The sequence below is a fragment of the Schistocerca piceifrons genome, chromosome 8 (assembly GCF_021461385.2).
Source record: "Schistocerca piceifrons isolate TAMUIC-IGC-003096 chromosome 8, iqSchPice1.1, whole genome shotgun sequence".
Taxonomy (NCBI): Eukaryota; Metazoa; Arthropoda; class Insecta; order Orthoptera; family Acrididae; genus Schistocerca; species Schistocerca piceifrons.
Window position 1 is genome coordinate 291,656,014 of NC_060145.1, and position 19,902 is coordinate 291,675,915.

At 44.5% G+C, this 19,902-nt stretch overlaps 1 protein-coding gene across 1 annotated transcript in view; it reads left to right on the top strand.

The window, feature by feature from the left end:
* Positions 1–9,710: 9,710 nt before the first annotated feature.
* LOC124712280 (cytochrome P450 6k1-like) overlaps positions 9,711–19,902 on the top strand; it is a 66,021-nt gene continuing 55,829 nt past the window's right edge. The window contains exons 1-2 of the mRNA XM_047242574.1: positions 9,711–10,093; positions 19,341–19,517. Coding sequence (XP_047098530.1) covers positions 9,711–10,093; positions 19,341–19,517 — 560 coding nt within the window. The remainder of the gene's footprint in view (positions 10,094–19,340; positions 19,518–19,902) is intronic.

The following is a 19,902-nucleotide window of genomic DNA, read 5'->3' on the forward strand; positions in this document are numbered from 1 at the left end:
GACAACTTTACACATAATTTCAAACCTCTACGAAACTGTTTTCGTTGGACGCCCCCATAAAATGATGGAAGGAGAAAAGTTAACCGCTGTTCATGCAGTAAAATTTCAGCATCAGTCAAGACGTTTTAATATATTACTTCTTTACTACTAACTATATTTGCAACACGTTTTTCAGAAGGTGTCCATTTATACCACTGAGCGTGCCAGCAAATTTGTATAATTTTTCGATGCATAGTTCGGGAGATATGACGTCATAAATATTGAGATGCGTAAAAAACCAACTTTTGCTTCAAACGGAGAGCCAAGTACTCGGACCACACTCATCCAGTGTTTCATAATGAGAACACTTAGGGACTTCCAACAAACCTTAAACATAATTTCTAACCTTTTCTAAATGTTATCTCTCTTACATGCTTAACGTCAAATATATTACACATTAAAACTAATTTGTAAAGTAATCAGCAGTTTGAAGTTGTTTTATGCATGGGAGTTCGATTCTGTCCAGAATAGAATGTTCTCTGGTTAATAAACAACTGATCTAATTTTACTAAGTAGGTTATAATGACACTGTAGTAAAGTGTTACTAAGCATCGTTCAAACGGAGAGCTTATGTGTTGCGGAGATGGTGCCAATGCGTCCTCGTGTCAGGACGGAGGCGGCCAATGAAAGGAAGCTGTGGGGTGGCAAATGGCGAGCCCATAACCAGTGGCTTCTACAGAGTGCGCACATAAAACCGGCCGGAAACGGAATGCGAACGCGCGTGAGTAGCATTACTAGCTTGTCAGTTTCTTTGCCACCTTCCAACAGCAGTAGCGTGTGAGTGGTTGATACAGAAAGTAGTCGTTATAAACCGTGTACTTCACTGTCATGCCTTACTCCATTGAAGAACATGTGTTCATTGTTGAAGAATGTGTGCGGTCTGAATCCATTTAAGTTGTTCGTGACACTTTTCATGAAAAGTTTCCTGAAAGTAATATTCCTGCAAAATCAACGGTTCAGGACCTACTGAGAAAGTGGCGTTCGGCAGGTAGTGTTGTTAATTCAAAGAGGAATAAGGCACCGACTGTACATACACCTGAAGTTGTGGCAAATATGGCGGCACACATTGAAAGAAGTGCCTACAAGCCAGCACGTCGGCGATCACGGCAGTGTGGAATATCTCGCAGGCCATGTTAAAGCATCCTTCATGGCTTGAAAATGAAACCTTACTGTGTGAGTGTTGTTCAGAAAAATACAAGAAGCGGACAAGGGTATGCGTACACATTACTGTAACTAGTTGCTGGAAACTGTCGCTGGGGGACATCTTGATCCGTTCCTCCTTTTTTCGAGGATGATCTGTCGGGTTACGTTAATTCACAAAACACAAGACACTGGGCTACAGAGACTCCCCATGACATACTGCAAAAGCCGTTACACGTTTCAAAAATTGGTGTATGGTGTGCTGTATCTACGAGGGTCAGTCAAAAAGTAATGCCTCCTATTTTTTTTTCTACGTTTAATTGTCAGGAAATTTAAATGCAATTACATAGGTTGAAAACCACAACATTGAGGATCATTTTGTCATTTTTCAATGTAATCTCCGCCCATCTCTACAGTTTTGGTCCATCTTTGAACAAGGGCATGTATCCCAGCACGGTAAAAATCACAGCTCTGCTTCCTAAGCCATTGACGCACGGATGTTTTGACGGCCTCCTCATCTTCAAAATGAATCCCACGATGAGCTTCTTTTAGTGGCCCGAACAGATGGAAGTCTGATGGTGCCAGGTCAGGGCTGTATGGGGGATGAGGCAAAACTTCCCATCCAATTTTGACAATCTCGTCAGAGGTGTGACGACTGGTGTGTGGTCTTGCATTGTCATGCAAAAGAAGAACATCTGCCATTGATTTTGTTGGGCGAACTCGCTGAAGACGTGCTTTAAGTTTGTTGAGGGTTGTGACGTATTGAACAGAATTTATTGTGCATCCCTGCTCCAAAAAATCAACCAGAATCACACCCTCTGTATCCCAGAAAACTGTTGCCATAACTTTCCCTGCCGATCGCACAGTTTTGAATTTTTTCTTCCTCGGCGAGCTTGTGTGACGCCACTCCATTGACTGCCTCTTTGCACCCATGTTTCGTCCCCGGTCACAATTTTTTTCAGAAACTCATCTCCCTCCAAACGGAAGCGCTGCAAGTGTTGGGAGGCTATTGTTTTCCTTGCCTCTTTATTCTGATCGGTTAACATTCTTGGAACCCACCGTGCACAAACTTTTGAGTACCCCAATTGTTTAATAATCGTGATCACACTGCCTTTACTAAGAGAAATAATGCGACACACTTCATCTGCAGTCACCCGACGGTCACCACGAATGATGTCATCAACTTGCTGAATGTTGTGTGGAGTCACTGCACTCACCGGCCTGCCGCTCCGCTTTTCGTCAGTCAACGGTGTTTGCCCTTCAGCTTCCTTACAACGACGAACCCATCGTCTAACAGTGCTGACATCCACTGTCACAACACCATACACCTTCTTCAGTCTTTCATGAATGCGTATGGGCGTTTCACCTTCTGCATTCAAGAATTCAATCACACAACGCTGTCTCAAACGAACATCGATGTCGGCCATCTTACAAACTTCTGCTGTGCTGCCACCTGTTGACACAGAAAGTTACTACTGCAGTGGATTGCAGAAGAAGGTTTGAGGAATGGCGCCAAATTCAAATTTTTCACTTAACTTAATTTCTTTAAGTAGAAAAAAAATGGGAGGCATTACTTTTTGACCGACCCTCGTAGTATCAGAATTATCGGGCCATTGTTCTTCAACGAAACTGTCAACACACGTTTACTTGCAACTCTACAATGTATTTTCGGCTCTGTTAACTCCAAACGAGAAATATTTCCAGGAAGATGGGGCAACTTCTCATACGTCGGATTTGTCCTTAGCTCGTGTACGTACTGATTTTACAGAAGGGAGGACCATTAGTAAGGGCCTGTGGCCACGCCGCTCTCTCGACTTGCTTCCATGTGACTTTTACCTCTGGGGATTTCTAAAGGCTAGAGTCTACCACAACAATCCCAGAACATTCGACACATTAAATAACAACATATTTGAAGAAATTTCGAACATCCCTCAAAGAGTACTGAAAAGTATTTTCCTTAACGTGCTTCGACGTGCACAACTTTTCTTGGATGTTGGCGGAGAACATTTTGAACTTTGAATTCCTTTCTAAAATATGCTTATTAAACTAACAAAAGTAAATCTGTTACATAAACTGTTAATTACATAATTAACAATTAAACTACAATAAAAATGTATGAAAGCGATAATGTACGTTGATTTTTTTCTTTCATATTCCTGTCAGCGCAGGGGCCGGCTTTTTGTGCGCCACTCTGCATATGCCAGTAATATAAACTGCTTTGTCAGGACAACCCTTCCTTTAGTGTCTGCATTTGCTTTATCATCGTCATTAGGAACAGCAGCTGCCCCCATTTGACGTCAACAGCCGGATAATCGCATGCTACAGATTTTTCTACGTATTACGGCCCTCAGTAATACATGTCTATGCTGCTCCTGCATAATTTTCAGTACCAGCTACCCACCTTCCATTAGCTCGTCGTCTTGATCTTTTATTGTCTCTTAGAATCCAGTGAAGAATTTTCTTAATCCGTCTACGAGGGTGTGCTGAAAAGTAGGACCTCAGAATTTTTATACTAAGACTGTTAAACCTTTGTAAATAAAACAAAATTTATTAACATTCCATATCTTTGTTCTTAATGTCTACATATTTCTCCCAACGAGAAATCGGTTTGCTGGTACCGTTACAGTAGAATCTCTGTTGATGGAGCCACTACCTTCTCACCTCTGTTTGCACCGCTTCATCACTATCAAAGTGAAGCCCTCGAAGGTGTTCCTTACGTTCTGGGAACCTATGGAAATCGGTGGAGCCAAGTCGGGACTGTTTAGAGGATGGTCGATGACACTGAACCCAAGGCGTCGGATTGCTGCAGATGATGCAGCGCTCGAGTGTGGTCTGTCTCAAATGGCTGTGAGCACTATGGGACTTAACTTCTGAGGTCATCAGTCCTCTAGAACTTAGAACTACTTAAACCTAACTAACCTAAGGACATCACACACATCCATGCCCGAGGCAGGATTCGAACCTGCGACCGTAGCGGTCACGCTGTCCCAGACTGTAGCGCCTAGAACCGCTCGGCCACTACGGTCGGCTGTGGTCTGGCATTGTCGTGCTGAAGAAGAGGGTGCTCGATGTGTGGACTGGCCATTTGAATTCGTGCTTTCAGTTTTCCGGGGGTTTCGCTTTACCTTGCAGAGTTTATGATGGTGCCTTTACGCATGCATCCAAAATGCACTTCGCCTTGAACGTTCTAGAATACTGTGAGCATGATTTTGCCTCCTGATGGCATGGTCTTGACCTTTTTTGGCATCGGTGATCTTATTTAGCGGAACTTCATTGGTGCTCTCTTTTTTTCGGGATTAAAATGGTGATATTGAGAACAGAATAAAAAAATTCGGGAACATTACTTTTCAGCACGCACTCGTGCTATCCATTCAGACGGCTAATGTCCCGCGCACTTCCATATCAGTTTCTTTACGCTCACAGTTATATCTTCCACTACAGCTTGTCCCCGTATTCCTTTATTTGTTTTGATGTCTCTCATAGTGACTCCCAGGTTTCATCTCAATTCATTGCTGAGCTACCAGGCAGACAAGAAAAAACAGTAGTTCGCGGATATTTCAGAGTAGTCTTCTTAAAAGTTTCTGACAGGAAAAACGAACAGTAATCGCTAACTGGATGCTTCAATATGATTTCAGTACTGACCTTTGCAACGCACGTGCAGCAAGATTGCAGGACATTGATTGATGACATTTTTATAGGCAACGCTCAAGCTGAAAGAATTCCATGAAGTTCCGAGACTTCAGCCAGGTGATATCGAATTCTTGCCACGATGTTTCGATTGACGAGCATTCAGCCATCTTCAGCGAGCTGTTAGCACTGGAGATTGCTAGTTTTCGCCGCTAACTTTATACCAAAGAATCGTCGCGGGGACGTATGCGTAAAAGCGGCCGCTACGTGATCTACTTCTGTTGAGTTGCGCGCCCTCTTCGAATATTGCTCCATCTACGACATGCAGGCGCATACATAATTGTGGTACTACATACGCGCTCTCTGTCGGAATGTGGAATTTCGAAGTTAAAATTCAGGTATCAAATTAATAAAATTAACTGTCGCTAGACGTGTCATTAGCCGTAAAATGCTTCCTGAGTTCCAAGCCAGAATGCCTCTGTAATTCTTGACAGCCTTCCTCGGCAAGGCACCCAGTACAATCTTCCTAGCCAGTACCAGAAAGGCCCTAAGTGCTCTTCCAAAGAGGGATCTGGAAGTCAGTTCACTGGTTGCCACCCAACAATAAGATTCGTATTATGGAAACGAGAATTGAGTATCGGCCTGATTTGTTTCTAGAAAAGAATGGCATTTGAACGTTTGACGTTTCCACTTTTCATATACTGTATACAGACTGTCTTTCCTTAGAATCGTCAGGTGCATTTTCTCTCGTGTTCCAGCAGATATTTGCAATTTCGTTTTTTCAAACAAATACTGCTGATCACGTCTTCCATGCACTGCCCAGCATGGATAGAAAGCATCGGTTTGTTTCTAGTTACAAACAAAATGATTTTTAAATTGGAATTTTACGTGTCCATTCGACAGAGCGGTCCCTAATTAGTCTAGTGTGATATCTGTGTTATGGATGTGTGTTAACAGGGACGGTAGGCCAGTATACCAGCAGCGACGGCACCGCTCTGGTCTGCGCTGCTGGAGTTCTGAATATTGTTCGTATTTTCCTGTACCTTGGCGGCCGTAACTATGGTTACTCACAAAGCGATACGTCTAGCATCTTGAAGCAACAGCCTACGACAGGTCTGGGAGATGGTCTCCCAGGATTTTTGTTACCATGTATTAAGATATCAGGCATCATCCAACTGGGAACTAATTACTTGTAGGGTCCCACAAGGTTCCATTTTAGGGCCCTTACTTTTTCTTGTGTATATCAATGACCTTTCATCAGTAGCATTACCAGATGCCAAGTTAGTTTTGTTTGCTGATGATACAAACATTGCAATAAATAGCAAATCAAGTGTAGTCTTAGAAAGATCGGCTAATAAAATATTTGTGGACATTAATCACTGGTTCCTAGCTAATTCTTTGTCACTAAACTTTGAAAAAACACACTACACAAAGTTCAGAACTTGTAAGGGGTGTCTCACGAGTATATGCCTAACATACAGTGACAAGCAGATAGAAGAAGTGGACAGTGTTGAATTCTTGGGATTACAGCTTGGTAATAAATTCAACTGGGAGGAGTACACCACAGAACTGCTTAAGCGTCTTAACAAATCTCTATTTGCAATGCAAATTGTGTCAGACACAGTGGATATAAAAATGAAAACGCTGGCATACTATGCTTACTTTCATTACATAATGTCATTTGGGATTATTTTTGGGGTAAATCATCAAGCCAAGCTAAACTTTTCCGGGTACAAAAGCGTGCTGTAAGAGTTATAAGTGGTGTGAACTCAAGAGTATCCTGCAGAAGCCTGTTTAGGGAGCTAGGGATACTAACTACTGCTTCCTAATCTATTTATTCCTTAATAAAATTTGTCATTAAAAATATATCACTTTATCAAACCGACAGCTCAGTTCATGGAATCAATACTGGAAATAAGAATAATCTTCACAACGATTTAAAGTCACTTACTCTTGTACAAAAAGGTGTGCATTATTCAGGAACACACATTTTCAATAACTTGCCAGCAGCCGTAAAAAGCTTAACAACCAATGAAATTCAGTTTAAGAGAAGCCTAAAGGATTTATTAGTGGCCAACTCCTTCTACTCCATTGATGAATTTCTCAGTAGGACCAACTGTTGTGTATAGCTTCTGCACCATTTCAGTGCAGTAATGTGTTCATTGTAAATAAGTGTGTGTGTGTGTGTAAGTACAATCTAACTTCTGTACCATTTCAGTGCAGTAATGTGTTCATTGTAAATAAGTGTGTGTGTGTGTAAGTACAATCTAACTTCTGTACCATTTCAGTGCAGTAATGTGTTCATTACAAATAAGTATTGTAGTAGTTCTATTACATCTTTATTACCTCATAAATAAAAAAACTTTCTTTTTATTTTAAATTCAGTGCATTAGTGTTTATAAAATGATTCTTTCATATAGTGTTCATTAAAAAATGACGATCATTCCATTTGGGACCTGTGGAAGGTACATTAGCTTATTTGATTCAGTTGTAAATATTTGTTATGTATTATTGTTTTTCTGACATGTTCCACATCCTGGAGGACCTCCTCACTATGGATCAATTGGAATGAAAGTAAATCTAATCTAATCTATGGCCACCTCTAAACAGTGCCCTTTCGTGATAGGCGAAAATGCGCCCATAGCCAACGTAACTGGAGAGGTGGGCGCTAACAGTTCCTGTGTCCCGGATTAATATGCGGCTCGGCGGTTTGAAGGCTAGGTTGCAGAACCTGTTTGGGCTTCAATTCTCCGAAGTGTGTGACGAATTGGTGTCCTGCGCGACCGCATGCTGCTAGTCATTTTTGAACCTCATAGCTCCAAATTTTAAGATAGCCCACAACCTTGGGAAATTTTAATATTAATTGAACAGTGAACAGGAAAATAATTCAGCCCCCTCAACTCAATAGTACGTACGGCGGCACGACATCGGTATGGTTTGTAGGTCGGAGAAAATTAGTGTCGACATTCAAATTGAATGATTCAATTATTAAACTTTTTAATTAGTCACTTCATGCGTCCGTGCTCGGTATGAATCTGTCGTCATCTCGCCAGCAATGTGAATGTGGAACCGGATTTTCTGTATTAATTTTACATCACTCTTTGCGCCTGCCACTGGGAACGAAAGTCTTGCTGGCTTCGTTACGTGCTGGACCTGTCCAAGAGAAGTCTTTGGGTTGCATCGTGAACAGAAAGCACGTAGTTTACAATTTTTTAAATAGTTTGGTGTCTTGATTACTTGCTTTTTAAGCATACACTGTCACCTGTTGGGGGTATTTTTTGCGAGAAATATTTGTCATCATTCTTTATTCTTGTTTGAATGTCTTTAATTAGTATCATTTCTTAACATTAATCATCCTTACAGACACTGCATATCGCACTGAATTTATCTTGAATTTATCTAGTCTCACGATTTCCTTATTCACAAGCCACTGAGAGTTTCGGCATCGACACAAAATTTCACTATTAATTAAGAAAGCGCCTAGTCACAAACATGGTCGAAAAACTGGACTAAGAGCTGCCAACAGGCGATCAATAAAAAGTAAATATCGGCGCTACAATGACAGTGGCGACAGGCGGATAACAGAGCATTGTGAACAATAATGGTTTAACAATTGCAACATGTTCGAATGTTTCCGCTCAGTACTGAAAGTGCCGAACTGCGTCTACTGTTTTCATTCGGTTGCTCCCACAGACTGGTTTCACTCAAAATAATGAAGGAATAGTATAAGGCGCATTCAAATGAAACCCGGTCACTAGTGTAAAATAACGGTAACGATTTTATAAAATCAAAAATGTAGTTATACAAAGTACACACACTCAAAAATAGTCGCCAGAACTGTTGGCACATTTATCCCATTGTGACACTAGCCGGTCGATTCCATCCTTGAAGAAGCCAGTAGGCTACTGTCGGATCCAGGCCTGGACTCAGTCACACACTTCGTCGTCCGTTGCGAATAGATGTCCGCGAATGCCCAGTAACCGATGAATCTCGTCCTCGGTGTCCAAAACTAAAGCACTCACTTCGGCAACAATTTTCGATGTAATGACACGATGAGCCTGTCCAGGACGAGCATCGCCTTCCAGTGACTCGCGCCCCTCAAGGAATCGTCTGTGCCATTCCACAACACTTAGACTGCACTCACCGTACACAGCCTTCATCCGTCGATGCATTTCACGGCCTCCAACTCCCTCCGCCGCCAAAAATCGAATCACTCCTCGTTGTTCCTGCATGTTCACTTGCATGTTCGGTAGCGGACGATAACTTGTGTGACCACCTTCTCTTCGGCGTGAAACCACACTGGCGCTGTGCAACATCAAACGGTGCGCAAGCGTCAGTCTCTCTACCAATAGTTGGCGCCACCATACCCGCAGTTGCGTGGTGCCACCTTACGTGTAAGGCAGAGGTAGATGCACTGACCAGATTTCATTTGAATAAACCTCATAAAACCGATACGTAAAGGTACAACCGACTGCATCGGTTGCTCCAATAAACTGGTCCACTCTAAGGAATGAATGAATAATTCAACCGATACATAGAACTACAGCCGAGTGATCGTTTTCGAACAAACGACGGAATCGATTGTGTCGATTTGTTTGTTCCCACCATTATTTGGGATGAGTTAGAACGTCGACTTCGTTCGAGACCGCAGCGTCCAAAAGCCCCAATAACTCTGGTTTCGGCTCTTGTGTAAGAATGGCCTGTTATTCTTTCAGAGACATTCAGAGACCTCACTGAAAGCGTACCCCAGTAGAATTCAGGACTTTATAAATGCGAATGGTGATCAAATTCCGTATTAATGTCCAATAATAGTTGCCGCTAATATCCGCTAATAATAGCTGTGTCAGTGATTGACACCTCTACCTATCTTTTATTGTTCCAGGTTGAGGAACCAAGCGTCGGAGATGTGTGTGGCGACTGGGAGCTGGATGGTGGACGCTCTGCTGGTGGTCCTGCCTCTCGCGTACTGGTACCGAAGGCGCAACTTTTTCTTCTGGGAGAAGCTGGGAGTGCCTTACTTGAAGCCCACGTCGTTCCTCGGCAACATGAGTGGGTTGGCGATCGGAGAGCAACACGCCGGAGATCCCATATACGATTGCTACCTGGAGGCTGCCGATGCGCCCTTCATGGGCATGTTCGCATTCGGCAATCCGCTGCTCATGGTCAAGGACCCGAAACTGTTGTCTTGTGTGCTGGCGACGGATTTTCCAGTATTTAACAGCCGTAACTTCGCTGTCGGAAGTGACTCACTGCTGACAAAGTCTGTCTTGAGTGTAAATGGAGACAGGTGAGAGTAGTTATTATTGTTATTATTATTATTATTATTGTAAGCCGCGTGGATCATATTTCCGACAACTCAATATGATGTAGTACGTGTGAGTGGGTTCAGAAATAAGATACATTTTCTCTGTGAATACAAAAGCGCCTAGGTACTGAACATTTACATAATTGTTTGACGATGAATAAATGCGCGTCAGTTCTATAACTCCTTTATTTGGATAAAGCCGTACAGACGACCCAGACGCTGCCAAAACCAAGGGAAACTACAAGGTGTACAACTTTGCTTCCGCCGTTTGCCGAGGTAGTGACAGAGCAAGCCATTTCAAAACGTCTGAAGGCTATGGGCATGATTCAAAAAGAAGGAACTTGGGTCCCATGTGAGCTGAAACCAAGAGACGTTGAACGGCATTTGTGTGTTTGTGAACAGTTGCTTCAGAGGCAAAAACGGAAGGGATTCCTGCATGTGACCGGGGGCGAAAAATGGGTTCATTACGATAACTCTAAAAGCAAAAAATCATGAGGATATCCCGGCCATGCTTCCACGTCGACGGCGAAACCGAATATTGACGGCTCCAAGATCATGCTCTGCATTTGGTCGGACCAGCTCGGCGTCGTGTACTATGCGGTGTTAAAACCGAGTGAAACAATCACAGGTGATCGTTGTTGAACGCAGTTAATGCACTTGAGCGCAGCGTTAAAAGACAAACGGCCGCAATACAGCGAGAGGCACGATAAAGTGATTTTGCAGCACGACAACACTCGACCCCACATTGCAAAAGCGGTCAAAATATACTTGGAAACGTTAAAATGGGAAGCCCTACCCCACCCGGCGCATTCTCCAGACATTGCTCCCTCTGACTATCACCTGTTTAGATCAATGGCGCATAGCCTGGCTGACCAACACTTCTGATCTCATGAAGAAGTCATAAATTGGATCGATTCGTGGATTGCTTCAAAAGATGAACAATTTTTTCGACGAGGGATTCGTACACTGCCCGAAGGATGCGAGAAAGTAGTGGCCAGCGATGGAAAATATACTTTGAATGATACATGTGTAACGAATCTGTTTCATTAAAACCTCAAATGTTGGGGAAAAATGGCGGAAGCAAAGTTGTACACCTTGTAATTACATTCAAATTGTCCATAAAAATATGAACATCAGGTCATACTGTGTTTGCGTAGCCAGTCATGTTAAAAATCCAGGAAATGTATCAAGTAGTACGTGAGATCCCTTGCAGGTAGGCATGAAAATGTTCTTTGAGTCAAGTAGTAGAAGTAAACGGTACCTAACCGAAAAAACATGAATTTATCAATAAACAATCATTGCCAGCCTAATGTAACCTACGCAGCGACTGCGAACGATCAGATGTGGTAGCATAAGAAAGTAAAAAGAAGGGCTTACCGTATAAGCGTCCCCAGCCCATCGCTTGTCGTGGACGCCCAGCCAGACGTGTCAACAGATTGCCGCGCGAGCTACGATGAGACGTCTCAGTACGCGACACACCATAGAGTGGCCGCCACCAGAACTAACCGGCAGGGACGATTGCAGAAATCATAACTAATAACATGGTCATACCCTCACGTTTACTCTCCAACGCTACCCACTAATAATAGCGCTAAAACCATATTACTATATGAATGGGCAGTCATTCATGTTACTTTCTCAGGGCCATGCCACGTGTCTCGTGGTTCGCAGCTAGTTCGTAGGTTATGTTTGGCTGGCAATGAGTGCTTATTTGTTGATACATTCACGGTTTTTGGCAGAGGTTCCGTTTTACTGGTACTAGTTGACTCAAAGCAAGTTCCCAAGCCTCACCCGCACGGAATCTCGAATGCTACTTCATAAATTTACTGGATTTTGTACTTGACTGGTATGATTTTCTCGTATACAATCAAAGTATGACCTGATATTCACATTTTTACGGACTGTTCTGATAGTTCTTCTTGTCTTTAATAGTGCCTGAAGATAGGGTTTACATCCTGAAACCCGAATTGTGTCTACGACTTTATCCGAATAAAGGAATCGCAAAGTATAGCTGGAGCGGATTTATTCAACACGAAAAATTTTAGCGAGAGTTTTGGATGTCCCTCTAAGTATACAGGGTGGTCCCGAATTCATGGTACAAACTTTAATGGTAGGTACAGGACATTGTAACAAGGATTTATTGTATAGGAATGTATAGTCGCAGGTGACGCGGTGAGGCGTAAACAGGGGAAAGAGAAATGGAGTGATCGGTTGGTGTCACTGCCGGTAGAGGGCAGTAGATGAACATGATGTATCGCAATAGGGACAAGCGCCATTCACAATTGTGCTGCCGTAGACGATGGGTGACTTTACGTATGCAGAAAAAGCAGACATGCATTACATGTACGGCCGTGCAAATGGTAACGCCAGAGCTGCGTTACGAATGTATCGCGCGGAGTATCCTAATCGACGAATGCCGGATCATAGAATTTTTCAACGGTTACATCGTCAACTTTGTGAAACAGGTACGTTCGACGTCAACAGACATGACGCTGGTCGATTAAGAGCTGTACGCACTCCAAGACTGGAAGAACGCATCTTGAACATAGTGCCTGATAGACCCGAGTCAAGCACAAGAACTGTTGCGCGTGACGTACATGTGAGTCATCAGACTGTATGCAGAGTGTTAAATGAAAATCGCTTACACCCCTTCCATTTTCAAAAAGTACAAGCATTGAATCCGGCAGATTATCCTCTTCGCGTGAACTTCTGCCAGTGGTTGTTGCAGCAATGTGCGTTGCAGCCGGATTTCGTAGGTCATGTGCTATTTACAGATGAAGTGACATTTTCACGCGAGGGTGTCTTTAATGCGCACAATTCCCATGTGTGGGCAACAGATAATCCACATGCAACGCGTCCACATGCGTATCAACAACGTTTCGGTATTAATGTGTGGGCTGGTATTGTGAACGACTTTTTGATTGGGCCATACTTACTACCCACGCGACTCTGTGGCGAAAGCTATCTCATTTTTCTGCAAGAAGTGTTACCAGAACTGCTGCAAGATGTTCCGCTCGCCATTCGTAACCGCATGTGGTTTCAGCACGATGGAGCGCCAGCACACTTCAGCACTGCTGTACGGAATTACCTGAATGCCACGTTTGGTGCTAGATGGATTGGGCGTGGTGGAGCAGTCCCTTGGCCACCCCGATCTCCTGATTTCTCTTGCCTCGATTACTTTTTATGGGGACATCTTAAGAGTCTTGTTTATGAGACTCCAGTTGACTCAGATGAGGATCTCGTTGCTCGCATATCTGTAGCTGCTGCAGGTGTGCGTGAAATACCAGGCATCTTTGAACGTGTACGCCAATCGCTGCACCGACGCTGTCAAGCATGTATCGCTCATGGTGGACGCAATTTTGAACACTTACTGTAAACATGACACTTGTCAACAACGATTTCAATAAAATCTTTCGTTTTCCTTTCGGCCGTTATTTCCCCTGTTTACGCCTCACCGCGTCACCTGGGACTATACATTCCTATACAATATATCCTTGTTACAATGTCCTGCACCTACCATTAAAGTTTGTACCATGAATTCGGGACCACCCTGTATACTTACATAACTGTCTTTTTAAATCTTCATCTACAACAAAATTAGATAAATATAATTCATACATGTTACGTTCTCAGAAATGCACCTATGGAGTAGGAGTTATCGAGCAGAAATAATTTCAATTTTTGCAAAAACTTTCATTATCCTCCAGCACCTTTAATTCACAAGGGAAGAGTCAAATACTTTTGTAGTTGTGTACTTTGCTACTTCTCGTGCAAGAGTAAAGTTCGGCTCTGAATAATGGAGGCTATTTTTGTTCTTACTGTTATATTCATGAATGTTAATATTGTTTTCACTTAAAGTCCGATAACCAGTAACTTAATTTTTCCTCAATGCTTGGCAGAACCTGACAACAATTTTAAATAGGAACACTTCCTGATATCTTGGAGAACAACTATTTGGTTACGTCCCGGCTTTCGGCTTATTATGCCATCAGCAGGTGATCACCACGGACAGCAATGCATGCTCTGCAATGTACTTCCGAACAGGTTGTAAGGCTGGTAAGGAGTTCTCGTGGTAGGGAGTGCCATTCCTCCACCAGTTCGGGTGACAACTGCTGGATGGTCGTTGGTGCATGTGGACGTGCCTCAGTAGGTTTCCCCACGCATCTCACACGTGCTTTGTGGTATTTAAGTCTGGGTAGGGGAGTGGAGGGGGGGGGGGGCGATCATGCGAGTTCCTTCGCCGAATATCCTCTCGTCCCTTCACATGTGCTCTTCGATGCAGTCCCGTATTGTCATCCATAAAAGTGACGTCAGGGCCGAGTGCATCCCTGATAAGACGCACATGGGGTACGAATACGATGTCACAAAAACGTTGGTCGGCGCGTGTACCGTGTTCAAAGATTTGCAGGATTATTCCCTCCCACAGCCTCAAGACCGTCCACCCCTATAGCTGAGTGGTCAGCGCGGCCGTCTGTCACGCCAAGGGGCCCGTGTTCGATTCCCGGCTGGGTCGGAGGTTTTCTCCGCTCAGGAACTGGGTATTGTGTTGTCCTCATTATCATTTCGTCATCATCAGTGGAAGGAATCACTTCCCTAGACGCTCATGCGGTGGACCTCTCTGACGAGGCTTCCCCCATGACCAGACCTGCCGTCAGGCAGAACACCAAGTAAGTAACCTCAACACCTGGACAACCAAAAGTGATCATGTACTGGAGTCTGATCTTATCCGAGAAAGTCCGTAGCTCGTGATCCAGTGGCTAGCGTTGCTGCCTCTGGATCACGGGGTCCCGGGTTCGCTTCCCGGCCGAGTTGGGGATTTCCTCTGCCCGGGGACTGGGTGTTTGTGTTGTCCTCATCATGTCATCATCATTCGTTACAGTGGCTACACTGCGAAAAAAAATGGACTGTGGAAAAATTAGGAATTTGTACGGGCGCTGATGACCGCGCAGTTGAGCGCCCCCCAAACCAAACCTCATCATTATCTGAGAAGAGCAAGCGACCCCAATCCTTACTGGGTCCAGACCCTGTGTTCGTGGCATCATCGCAAACGGTACCGCCAATGAGCGGGTATCAGCGTAACACAACGTACTGGTTGTTGGGAAAAGAGAATCCTGCCCCCCCCCCCCCCCCCCCCCCCCCCCGCCACCCTCTCCCGTGCAGTCGCCATTCCACTGTGCAGCACGAGTTTTCAGCCTTGCAGTCCTGTTAAATGTGGGTGCACCTACTGCACACCGTAGCGGTCATCTGCTGCTGTAATTTTGACCGTGGTCGATCTCATCCTTTGCCGGCCGAAGTGGCCGTGCGGTTCTAGGCGTTGAAGTCTGGAACCGCGAGACCGCTACGGTCGCAGGTTCGAATGTTGCCTCGGGCATGGATGTGTATGATGTCCTTAGGTTAATTAGGTTTAACTAGTTCTAAGTTCTAGGGGACTTATGACCTCAGAAGTTGAGTCCCATAGCGCTCAGAGCCATTTGAACCATTTTGAACTCACCCTTTCCATCCTGATAGCTGTACCTGTGGGTCGGAATGCTCCCGATACACGTGAAACAGTGCTGTGAGCAGTACTAAACTCCTTGGCTAACCTCGTCACAATTCGTCCTCCATCCAGTTTCCCGATGATTCATGCCCGTACGAATTCTTCAGAATGTTGTCGCCGCGTCTTGTTGTAGCGCAGAACATCACCACAGTGCACGGTACTTGCTCGCTAACTGACACACACACACACACACACACACTGTCGCTTCCCGTTTCTTGAACTGCCTCGTGTTGCAGGACCATTTGGCGCTATAGTCACGCTGACCTAACAGCATGTGGAGTCGAACGTTCTGTGCACGACAGGGAGACCTTCGGCATCAAGTTCCCGGTCCTTCACTCATTTCGACAGAGTAGTTTGTGTGTTATGTTACTTTATCTACACTGAAGAGACAAAGAAACTGGTACACCTGCCTAATATCGTGTGGAGCCCCCACAGGTACGCAGAAGTGCCCCAACAAGACGTGGCATGGACTTGACTAATGTCTGAAGTAGTGCTGGAGGGAACTGACACCATGAATCCTGCACGGCTGTCCATAAATCCGTAAGAGTACGAGGATGTGGAGATCTCTTCTGAACAGCACGTTGCAAGGCATACCAGATATGCTCAATAATATTCATGTCTGGGAAGTGGGGTGTCACATTGTTCTGCTGGAGTTGCCCAAGTCTGTCAGCATGCACAATGAACATGAATAGATGCAGTCGATCAGACTTGATACTTACGTACCTGTCATCTGTCAGAGTCGTCTCTAGACGTATCAGGGGTCCCATATCACTCCAACTGCACACGCCCCACACCATTACAGAGCTTCCACCAGCGTTAACGGTCCCCCGCTAACGGGGTCCATGGATCCGTGAGGATGTTTCCATACCTGTATACGTCCATCCTCTCGATACAACGTGCTGTTATACTTTTCTTTGCTGCCGAAGGACAAACACCTGTAGACATCCATCGGAGAATGAAGAACGCGTATAGGGCAGTATCTCTGTCGAAACCCACCGATGGGGGATGATGCGCCAAGTTCATGATAACGCAAGTCCCTACATTGCAAGTATTGTAACGCAGAATTTACGCCAACTCGAGTAGGAGACACTCGAGCACCCGTCATATAGTCCCGATCTCTTCCCATGCGATTATCGCGCCCAGTTATGGACTCATTAATGCAGCAGGACACGGTGGTTATCAAATGGGTGTTTCCAACATGCTGAGTCGTTGGGATGACTGAATCGTTTAGGCTCTGAGCACTAAGGGACTTAACTTCTGAGGTCATCAGTCCCCTAGAACTTAGAACTACTTAAACCTACCTAACCTAAGGACATCACACAACACCCAGTCATCACGAGGCAGAGCTGCCTCGTTTATGCACACGGCGATTTTCTCTGACTGGCATACCGATTCAGACCTGTAAGCTCTTCAAAGGATAGCTGTTTGATCGCCACCTTATAATATTCTGCCATTCCAGTGGCTTGGAGACGGGGTCGAAGACAAGCATCGATATTTATGTAGCACATAGTTTCACGTTCGGCTGCAGCGGCTCCAAAGCGAATGACAAATACATAACATGGGGTGTCCTTGGCCTTCCACAGGAGATAATCATCATAAGCCGTGGATGGATCGGTAGATCGGATATCATTACTGAAGATTGGCAGAAAATCCTAAGAAATTTTCGTCTTATGTCAGAGTGGTAGGTGGATCAAAACAAAATGTCCAGACACTTTGTGACCAAAATGGTACTGAAACAGAGGATGACAGACTAAAGGCCGAAATACTAAATGTCTTTTCCAAAGCTGTTTCACTGCACTGCAGTTCCTTCTCCAGATTGTCGCACAATTGACAAAATGGTAGATATCGAAATAGGTGAGAGAGGGATAGAAAAACAATTAAAATCGCTGGACCTGATGGGATACCAGTTCGATTTTACACAGTGTACGCAAAGGAACTTGCCCCCATTCTTGCAGCGGTGTACCATAGGTCTCTAGAAGGAGTGGAAAAGGGCACAGGTCATCCCCGTTTTCAAGAAGGGACGTCGAACGCATGTGCAGAACTATAGACCTATATCTCTAACGTCGACCGTTGTAGAATTTTGGAACACGTATTATGTTCGAGTATAATGACTTTTCTGGAGACTAGAAATCTACTCTGTAGGAATCAGCATGGGTTTCGAAAAAGACGATCGTGTGAAACCCAGCTCGCGCTATTCGTCCACGAGACTCAGAGGGCCATAGACACGGGCTCCCAGGTAGATGCCGTTTTTCTTGACTTCCGCAAGGCGTTTGATACAGTTCCCCACAGTCGTTTAATGGACGAAGTAAGAGCATATAAACGATCAGACCAATTGTGTGACTGGATTGAAGAATTCCTAGATAACGAAACTCAGCAAGTCATTCTCAGCGGAGAGAAGTTTTCCGAAGTAAGAGTGATTTCAGGTGTGCCGCAGGGGAGTGTCGTAGGACCGTTGCTATTCACAATATATATATAAATGACCTTGTGGATAACATCGGAAGTTCACCGAGGCTTTTTGCGGATGATGCTGTAGTGTATCGAGAGGTTGTGACAATGGAAAATTGTACTGAAATGCAGGAGGATCTGCAACGAGTTGACGCATGGTGCAGGGAATGGCAATTGAATCTCAATGTAGACCAATGTAATGTGCTGCGAATTCATAGAAAGGAAGATCCTTTATCATTTAGCTACAATATAACAGGTCAGCAACTGGAAGCAGTTAATTCCATAAATTATCAGGGAGTAGGCATTAGGAGTGATTTAAAATGGAATGACCATATAAAACCAATCGTCAGTAAAGCAAATGCCAGGCTCAGATTCATTGGAAGAATCCTAAGGAAATGCAGCCCGAAAACAAGGAAGTAGGTTACAGTGCACTTGTTCGCCCATTGCTTGAATACTGCTCACTGGTGTGGGATCCGTACCAGATGGGGTTGACAGAAGAGCCGGCCAGAGTGGACGAGCGGTTCTAGGGGCTACAGTCTGGAACCGCGCGACCGCTACGGTCGCAGGTTCGAAACCTGCCTCGGGCATGGATGTGTGTGATGTCCTTAGTTAGGTTTAAGTAGTTCTAAGTTCTAGGGGACTGATGACCTTAGAAGTTAAGTCCCATAGTGCTCAGAGCCATTTGATAGAAGAGATAGAGAAGATCCAACGGAGAGCAGCGCGCTTCGTTACAGGATCATTTAGTAATCCCGAAAGCGTTACGGAGATGATAGATAAACTCCAAAGAGACGCTCAGTAGCTCGGTACGGGCTTTTGTTGAAGTTTCGAGAAGATACCTTCACCGAGGAATCAAGCAGTATATTGCTCCCTCCTACGTATATCTCGCGAAGAGACCATGAGGATAAAATCAGAGAGATTAGAGCCCACACAGAGGCATACAGACAATCTTTCTTTTCACGAACAATACGAGACTGGAATAGAAGGATAGAAGGGCGAACAGATAGAGGTAGTCAAGGTACCCTCCGCCACACACCGTCAGGTGGCTTGCGGAGTATGGATGTAGATGTAGATGTAGAAGATCCGTACACTGATTATTGAGTACAACCATTAACTTGCTTTTTGGATCTAGACATTGAATTAAAACTCTGTTTGATCCTGTTTTGTTGCTTAAGATGATTCTGGCACTGTGCGTTGGTACTGATTTGAACTCACTTTCAGTCATAACGTCGGTTATATACTGGCTTCCAGGCACTGTGTTGCACGAGGCAGTGATCAGCCTATTGTGCGTCAGGCTACGACACTCTGGGACGCAAAGTTTACTGAATTGTGGCTGCAGCAGCAGCTGAAGCTGCAACCGCAGCACATACAAGAGCAGCATGTTCAGAGCCAGTACGATATACCACGGAAACACAAGAGGGACATGAAGTATGCAGCAGAGCGGGAGAATGTTTCACCATGTGTAGATTTCAATGCAATATCTCACTGTGGTTCAAATAAGCCACTTAACAACGTAGTTGCCGGCCGTGGTGGCCGTGCGGTTATAGGCGCTACAGTCTGGAACCGAGCGACCGCTACGGTCGCAGGTTCGAATCCTGCCTCGGGCATGGATGTGTGTGATGTCCTCAGGTTAGATAGGTTTAAGTAGTTCTAAGTCTAGGGGACTGATGACCTCAGATGTTAAGCCCCATAGTGCTTAGAGCCATTTGAACTATTTGAACAATGTAGTTAACAATTTCCTGTCAGCGCTGGCTGAAGCAAAAATACGATGTCGTGTAAATAGAGACCATCATCATCATCAGTTTTCTGCCAA